Source organism: Corapipo altera, unplaced genomic scaffold (genome assembly GCF_003945725.1).
Source record: "Corapipo altera isolate COAL_440 unplaced genomic scaffold, ASM394572v1 61411, whole genome shotgun sequence".
NCBI lineage: Eukaryota > Metazoa > Chordata > Aves > Passeriformes > Pipridae > Corapipo > Corapipo altera.
The window spans coordinates 4,771,685-4,780,797 of NW_020884875.1; the positions used below are offsets into that span (position 1 = coordinate 4,771,685).

The following is a 9,113-nucleotide window of genomic DNA, read 5'->3' on the forward strand; positions in this document are numbered from 1 at the left end:
ACGCGCGGGGAGCGGGATGGATCCTCCACGGCCACTCCGCGCCCGCGGAGCCCACTCCGGGAGGGCGGGAGTCGCTCCGCGGTCCGGTAACACCCCGGACCAGTGGAGGGGGAACCGGGGGCCTCCCTCGGACGGCCGCGACCCCCCGCGGGTCTCCAGCCCGCCCCCCCACTCGGCGCTGGCGCGGCCGCGCGCGGCGCCGCCTCTCGCCGCTGTCCCCGCCGGTGACTCTGCGGCGCGGGGCTGCGCGGGTGCGCGCCTGTGTGTTCGTGCACCTAGAGCGGATAATTGGAGAGGGTTTCCAGAAGGTGGAAAATGTCACCTGATTCACACTGAACTTTTTAAATCTCCCCACCCCCGAGGAGACACACACACACATTAGGAGACCGCCCACCGCAGACAGCTAGGACCCCCGTATAGATTTAAAGAGAGACTGCATTCACAGCCTGACGTTCATTCAATAGAGCGATCATAAGCAGGCTGGCTAGTGCTCGCTCCCTCTATACTCCCCCTCACGCTCTCTCTGCGTCTCGCTCACTCGCTGCTATACTGAGGATGTTAAATCAGAGAATCCACCCCGGCATGCTCTTACTTCTGATGTTTCTGTGCCACTTCATGGAAGATCACACAGTGCAGGGTAAGATCAGATTGTTTATTCGCAGATATGTTTCTTTATTATTACTGTTGTTCTCTCTCTTTCGGGCACGGTTTAGTTTGCTTGCGGTGTTAAACGCCTCTCTCCAAGGTCCAACAGAACAGAAGTTAACTGTGGGCATGTGATTGCTTTATACTGAGGTGCAGAGGTGTCATTTAGATCCCTTTTTAATCGGATCTTCGCACTGCTCTGCACAGGCACAGAGGACAGATAGGATGTTTCTTGGTATTTATTGTTATTATGCAGCATTAATGAAGAGCAGCATCGAGAGGGAACTTTCTTTCCTAGTCTCGGCTCCCGAATGACTGCTCAAAGTTTGCTGGTAATTTAGCTCAGATTTTTATCTCGTCTGACTGACTGACTGACTGACTGACTGAAGGAAAGGTGGTGATGGAGAACCCCACGATTACAGCTGACATTTTTAGAAACCAATAAGTGGTCATTTTACTGACATTCCTTTAATACTGAGATTTCCTCCTCCTCCCTACTTCATGTGTGTGTGTGAATATTAGCGTTGTAAATTCTCCTGCACTGAAGAGAGTGCTTTAATAAGTTGTTGGTTTATTTTTTTTCTTCACCGTACGAACAAAACAAACTCGAACCTGATATTGACAACTCTTAAGAGCCCTCTTTCGACACAAGGGAATATTGATTTTCAGTTTTGGGGCTTTTTCCCTTATCTTGACCGTGTTCCAACCACAACCTGGATGCCTTACCGTTGTTTGTTTTATATTGTTTTCCTTTTATTTTTTATCTCCCCCACTACCGATATAGAGCATAAATTAATCTAATGTAGGCAACTCTGAGACACAAAATATTTTTTTTTAAGGGCGTTGTTTGTTCGATGATTTTTAGCGAGGGGGGAGTCTTTCACCGCGCCCAGCGACATCTCGGCTGGTCGATCCTGACCCCTCTCTGCGGTACATTCCTGTCGGAGTAAGGAGACAGGATCGAGCCCTGACTAGATTAGCAGCAGAATCAATTGGTATTGAATTGCTGGAGAAGTCACATTGGCTATTCACGAGAGACTCATCCCAACCAAAATGCTCCAGCTAAAAAAAAGGGAGTTGCTTGGACTAGTATTCTTGGCTTGACTCCACAAATAACAAGGATACTAGGGGGAAAAAAAAAAAAATAACCGCAACAAAAGCCACTCTATCCCGTGTAAAGATAGTGTACTTTCCTCTAAAATGCTTGCAGGAGAGGTGGTATTTATAACTTTTCCAGCTTGATCGATTTTTAAAACTCTGTAGGGACCTCCTACTCAAAGTGACCTTGTATTTTATGTACTTTGCTCACCTTTTTTTTTTTTTGGAACTCTGCTGACTTATTTTAGTGAAGGAAAGACATTTGTTAATAGAAGCAGCAAAATGTGGGGATTTCGAAAGACTTCTCTAACAGCAAATGTTCCCAGTTCGTGCAGATTGCAAAATGGGCTGGGACTTGAAACTGTGCGGCAGTAAAACAATGCTGCTGTGCAGCCGCGGTGAGGAGGAGAGGGCAGGGGGAGGAGGAAGGAATTTGCAAGCGCGATTTTCTTTTTATTCCCTTTTAAATGCACATCCTTTTCAAGCCTCTGTCACGTGTCGACAGTGCTCCTTCTGCTCTACATATGGAATAAATATCTCGGAAAACTGTCTCGTCCTGTTTTGGTTGGGTCTTTTCTTTCTTTTAGTTTGTTTTGTTTAGGGTTCGGGGGGGGGGGGGGGTGTGGGTGGGTTGGGGGGATTTTTTTGTTTGTTTGTTCTTTTGTGGGTTTGGGGGTATTTTTTTGTTTGGTTGTTTGAGGTTTTTTTGGTGGGAAGGGGAGAGGGAGCATCTGTTTATTTGTTTTTTAAACTGCGCTTCCAAATGGGCCGTAGTAGCTGCGGGTTATGAACCGGACAAATAAAAGGAAACAGTCTAGTAAAAGTCACGGCAAGGCGCACGTGCTGTGTCTGGGTCACTGGTGACCGCCACTGATCCGTCTGGGTGTCCCTCCTGCCCCCCGCCCTGCAGCTGGGAACTGCTGGCTCCGGCAGGCGCGGAACGGGCGCTGCCAGGTCCTCTACAAAACCGACCTCAGCAAAGAGGAGTGCTGCAAGAGCGGCCGCCTGACCACGTCCTGGACGGCGGAGGACGTCAACGACAACACGCTTTTTAAGTGGATGATTTTTAATGGGGGAGCCCCAAACTGCATCCCGTGCAAAGGTAAGGGGGTGCTGGCGAGCTGCTCCGAGCTGAGGAGCGGCTCACGCAGGGGCTGGGCTGGGGGGAGGAGGAGCGGGGAGAGAACTGGGAGGGAGGGCAGCGTGGTCCTCCCGCTTTCTTCCTCAGTAGGGCTTTGAGGGGCGTCTCGTACCAGCCTCGGAATCGGGAAGGGGACTCCCATTTCTGCCCGTCCGCCCTGCATATCGCGAGGAGAAGAGAGCGACTTCTTCTTCCCCCTGCCCTCACTGGAGAGGGGATTTAGCTCGAGTAGTGTTTTCTGGATGGGGGTGGGGAAAGATGTTCCCCCTCTGTGCTCTGGGTTCACGGTGTCTTTTTTTTCTTTAAGTAGTTTTGACACCAGGTCTGTTCTGCACACTAGGTACTAAAGTGGTGCCTCTTTCCTTCCATCAGAAACATGCGAAAATGTGGACTGTGGACCCGGGAAGAAATGTAAAATGAATAAGAAGAACAAACCTCGGTGTGTTTGTGCTCCGGATTGCTCTAATATCACTTGGAAGGGCCCCGTGTGTGGCTTAGATGGGAAAACCTACAGGAACGAGTGTGCCCTTCTCAAAGCCAGATGTAAAGAACAGCCCGAACTTGAAGTCCAGTATCAGGGCAAATGCAAAAGTAGGTTTGCAAATCTAATCCAATCTCCCTCAAATGCCAAAGGGTGTGTGTCTGAGTGTAGGATGGAGGAGATCTTGGATGTACTTCCCCACAGGAACCAGAGTGATGTTCGAAGGTTAGGAGACGGTAACTAGATCATGCTCAACAGACAAGGATGTAATGAATTGAGAGTTCCTCATAGTCTATCAGCATTTGTGTCCCACCAGCTACCCAGAGATAGGAAGGCTTCCTCCAGTGGCCCTTAAATGAGAGCTGCTAAAGGCTCTTATCTGATCATTTGTTTTGTTGCATCACCTGTTTACTCCTACGGTATCTTTTACTAATCATTGCATGTTTCTGTCTGCATTTCAGAGACCTGCAGGGATGTCTTGTGCCCAGGCAGCTCCACGTGTGTCGTTGACCAAACCAACAATGCCTACTGTGTGACGTGTAATCGAATTTGTCCAGAGCCTACCTCCCCTGAACAGTATCTCTGTGGGAATGACGGCATAACTTACGCCAGTGCCTGCCACCTGAGAAAAGCCACCTGCTTGCTGGGCAGATCCATTGGATTAGCCTACGAAGGAAAATGCATCAGTACGTATCTTAGTAGGAGGGTAAGGATGGGGGAAACTTTCTCAGTCACCTGTTTCAGAGTATTCAGTGTGTGCAACTGGATGGATGTAGTTATTGCTGGTGAGGAAGAGAGGCTTCCAGCAACCTGGGTTAGTACTACCCTCTAGAAAGAAGAGAGACAGGGTGAACTTTTTCCTGGAAAAGATAGCAAAAAAGATGAGGGAGAAGAGGGCCTGATCCTGCTCTGGCTATGGGTGCTGACATTACTAACCAAGGGAGAAGCAGCCGCCATGAAATAGATGATGACATGGTTATATAACAAGGTCTCGGTATCCAGTGGGTCTGGATTCCTGGAAACAATTGTCTTCAAGTGGTCTTGGCAAAGATTATGTTAATTTAATTGGAAACATCTGATCACTTTTTCCTCTTTAGAAATAATTGTGGAGTTTAGAGACAGTTGGTGGGTGAAGATAGGAAAATAATCTCTGTGCACCCTGACATTCTGTGTTGTGATTTCCAGAAATGACTGATATGCAGCGTGTTACAATGAAGCACCTGCAGGGCAGCCTCTGCTCCCCAAAACTGCTGGGGTAATTCATGGGAGCCTCAGGTTGCTTTTAGTTGGCATAGGTTGAGGTGAATTCCCTTTCAAATCTTGTAGACAGCTATTCTCTGTGGGTTAGTTTAAAAATAATAGATTTAGAAATGCTGGACCTGTTGACAAATCCTGAATTTACTGCTAATTTGGGAAGCTGAATTTCCACTGACATCAAATGGAGGAGGAAAGTCATGTACAATAGGCAAATGTAATTCTGTATTCCCAGGGCAAAACTTTGCTGGCACAGCTGTTTTTCCTCCCCCATACATAGACAGGTAATGTTGTCCAAGGGAATACTTGCTTGAGCAAAATCAGCAAGTATCATCACATGTACTACATCTGAGCTTTGTTTCTTCACAGTTCACAGGGGAAAGGGGGTTTTGGGGGTTGCTGGTCATTGTTTTTCTGTTTGCTTTGTCTTTTCACTTACCCCTAGTATCCTGTGTGTATTTTTAGAAGCCAAATCCTGTGAAGACATTCAGTGCACTGCTGGGAAGAAATGCCTGTGGGATTTTAAGGTTGGTAGAGGTCGGTGCGCTCTCTGCGATGAGCTCTGCCCCGAAAGCAAGTCAGAAGAGGCAGTCTGTGCCAGTGATAACACAACTTACCCAAGCGAGTGTGCCATGAAAGAGGCAGCCTGCTCAATGGGCGTGCTTCTAGAAGTAAAGCACTCTGGATCTTGCAACTGTAAGTGAGATTTTTAACTCTGCAGACACTTAAAGCTTCTGAAGGCGATACCTAGGTAATGAAGACTTACACCTTTAAACATAAGAAAGCTTGATTTATTGATTCAAGGTACAGTAGAGTATAAGTATCTATCACGCACACATTTTTGTTGCTGATAAAATGCAATAGATCTCCAACAACGAGCTGGCCTTCAAGTTGGAGTTTTGGGGATGTTCCAAGGACAAGCCATTCTATCAGAAAGGTGTTGCCCGAGGATTGTAATTCTAGTGACTTTTTCGTACTTTGTCTGCTCTCGTGTGCTTTGCTGATTGCTTTATTAACATCTGGATAAACTCTTAACTCGGTCCAAAAGAACAAGCTTAAAGGTAGCACAGGGGCATCTGGTTTAGCACAGTTGCCTCTACTAACTCTGAATGAAGGACACAAAGCAATTAAACCTAGAACACCTGAGCGCTCTGTATTTGATTTCAGGAATCTGCCAATAAAACCTGAGCCATTGATTCTTCAGAACTTTCTGCAGTTATGACTTCATAGATTACGTATAAAAAACCTTATTTCATAACAGCAGATGCCAAAGAGCATCTCACTACAAGTCGCATAAAATGCAACGCTGTATTATGGCTGTTCAGAGGGCTTTGAAAACATGCACTGAGCTGCTTCTGCGCTGTTGTTGTCCTTATTTAAACAACAGCTCCCCTATATTCCCCCATCTAGCCATTAATGAAGACCCAGAAGATGAAGAGGAAGATGAAGACCAGGACTACAGCTTTCCTATATCTTCCATTCTAGAGTGGTAAAACCTCCATCACTATTGAAACAGCCATTGGGCACAAAAATCAATGTCCATACTGTAAATAAGTGTATGCTTATTTATTTTGGGGAGAAAAAAAAAAGTATACATATAGTTGAGTCTCGTAGACATTTATTTATACTGTGTCATGTTTTATAATTTATACATAAAATGTCTGGTTGACTGTACACCTTGTTTTTTGAAGAAATTTATTCGTTATGGGAAGAGCAGTGTTATTTATTGTGAGGTCTCTTGCTTGTAAATTAAAGCTTTTCTTTTTTCTTGTAAACTATAACTATTCCTTAGAGTCTACCCACATAATCTCATCTCTTCGTTTCACTGATGTTAACTTCCACTTTAACAAACTTGCATGTCAGTTTCTGTTATGTTTATTTATTGGATTTTCTTCTTGCCGGTTCTGTACATTAAAGATCCCTGTGTTCTTGTTTACAAGGAATCTTGACTGACCAAAAGGCATTGTAACTGACTTAAGTATACTTTCAGGGTGCGGTGGGGTGATTTTTAAGGAAACTTCTTCCCCTTAATTTTTCTCTACTTCTGATCACATATACTGAAGTGATCTCAATGTATTGAGAGTTTATACTGTGCTATAAAAATTCCATATCTGAAGATCTTGGATTATGAAAGTCAATAACAGCTTCAGGAATAACTGTAATAAGAATAAGGGGGTTACTTTATTTTTACTGGTTGTTTTGGGGGGGGGAGTTGTAACATGCATAAGTGTTTTATCAGGTGTTTCCTTTAAGATGGTCTTGCAGTACCACTTTCAAAGTTTTCTTTTCCCAATCAGTGTGTTGCTAAAAGTTATATCAAAGCTTTATCAGTTCAAGTTTCTTGCTTTTCATAATACTTTTTTTCTGATGCAATTTTATATTTTCAAACATGGCGAGTTAAATATAAATTCATTTAAATATATAGTTTTGTACTTTTCTACCATGTAAATGTGCAATGTATATAAAAGTTATAATGTGTATTTGTAAATAAATGATGAGTGAAAAAATAAAAAGTGGAATTTTCCCTACGTGCAGTCCTCAGTCTTTCATTCTAAAGGGTTCTGTCCTCCAGAGTCTTGTGCACCATGCAACAAGTATTGAGGTGACAGCTCTTGGCTCACACTGATATAAGAAACCCTTTTTTCAGATAGGAGCAATGTCTCCAGTTCATTACTATTTAATTTTAAGTCTAAGTACAATGATAGAGTAGAAGAGATTTGTCATTTTTGTTCTCCTCTCAATCCTCCACATAAAAAGTCTGTCATTTCATAGAATCACAGAATGGTTTGGGTTGGAAGGGACCTTACAGACCATCTAGTTCCAACCCTGCTGCCATGGGCAGGGATACCTTCCACTAGACCAGTTTGCTCAGAGCTCCATCCAAACTGTCCTTGAACACTTCCAAGGATGGGTCATCCACAACCTCTTCAGGCACTTTCATAGAATCATAGAACGGTTTGGGTTAGAAGGAACCATAAAGATTATCTTGTTCAATCCCCCTGCCATGGGCAGGAGCACGTTTCACTAGACCAGGTTGCTCAGAGCCTCCTCCAGCTTGGCCTTGAACAGTTCCAGAGGTAGGGCATGCACAACTTGTCCAGACAACACCTTCCCATGCCTCACCACCCTTACAGTAAAGAGTCTCTTCTATACATTTTATATAAATTTCCCCTCTTTCAGTTTGTACCCGTTACTCCTTGTCCAGTCACTACAGTTCCTGATTTAGAGTCCCTCTCTGGCTTTCCTGTAGGCCCCCTTCAGATACTGAAAGGTGCAATGAGGTCTCCACATAACCTCTTCTCCAGGCTGAACAGCCCCAACTTTCTCAGCCTGTCTTCATAGGGGAGGGGCTCCAGTCCTCTTATCAATGACATTGACCCTCCTCTGGACTTGTTCCAACAGTTCCATGTCCTTCTCATGTTGGAGTCACCAGAGCTGGATGCAGTACTCCAGGTGGGGTCTCAGCAGAAAAGAGGGGTAAAATCCCCTCCCTTGACCTGCTGGCCATGCTGCTTTTGATGCAGCCCATGATTTCGTTGGCTTTCCGGGCTGTGAGCACACATTGCCAGCTCATGTTGAGTTTTACATCAACCATCATGCCCAAGTCCTTCTCCAAAGGGCTGCTCTCAATCATTTCTCCCCCTAACCTGTAGATGTGTGTGGGATTACCCTGACCTAGGTGCAGGACTTTGCACTGTGCTTTGTGGAACTTCATGAGGTTTGCACTGGCCCACCTCTCAAGCCTGTCATGGTCCCACTGGATGGCATCCTCTCCCTCCAGTGTGTTGATGACACACATTTCTTGGTCCTTTTTTACTTTCACATTTCTAGGAGGTTTTGAATATGCATTTGAATTTTTGCTATATTTAGGTCAATTTAGATGATCAATAGAAAAAGCAAAACTGGGTCTACTTGCCCAAATTCAAGATGCAGAAAAGACAAACCAAAACAAAAAAAAACCAAAAAAAACCCCAAACCAACAAACCATCTAAGAGCACACTATCACTTGGAAATTCTTTTTGGTCAACCTATATTTAGACTGGACACACCTTTAAGACTGCCTACTAATACAATGAACTGACAAGAGGAAACCAGCGTAAGTACAGCAGGAATCAAAATCCTGTTTTATGCTACCTGAGTCATGCTGTTCTCACAAATAAGGCCCCACTAAAAAAAACCTCTCTGTCATACTCCATAAAACTTAAAAAATACTTAAGCGCTTTATTCACTGATATTTTAAGTACTTTGCTGAGCTGAGGTCTGAGAATAGTTGATTCATCCTTTAGTTTATATAAAAATCATATTTAAAGGATCTTCCTGCTGTAGTCTTCTGTATATTTCCCACTATATAGGAAACTCTAATTTGTTATGGGTTGTTTAGATTATCCAAAGTAAGCATAATTTATTCATCTCTGAATATATAAAAAATACAAGCATGCATTTATAATATCGTATTCAAAATAATAGCAAAAAAATTTTGCCCTTCATCCTCTT

The 9,113-nt window shown here is 44.2% G+C and overlaps 1 protein-coding gene across 1 annotated transcript; it reads left to right on the forward strand.

The window, feature by feature from the left end:
- The first annotated feature begins 284 nt into the window (after window positions 1-284).
- FST (follistatin) lies at window positions 285-7,147 on the forward strand. The gene is made up of 6 exons (XM_027635274.1): window positions 285-637; window positions 2,654-2,845; window positions 3,257-3,475; window positions 3,827-4,051; window positions 5,085-5,315; window positions 6,030-7,147. Exons 1-6 carry the CDS (start codon window positions 556-558, stop codon window positions 6,110-6,112), a joined length of 1,032 nt encoding a protein of 343 aa, XP_027491075.1. The 5' UTR covers window positions 285-555; the 3' UTR covers window positions 6,113-7,147.
- The last annotated feature ends 1,966 nt before the right edge of the window (window positions 7,148-9,113 follow it).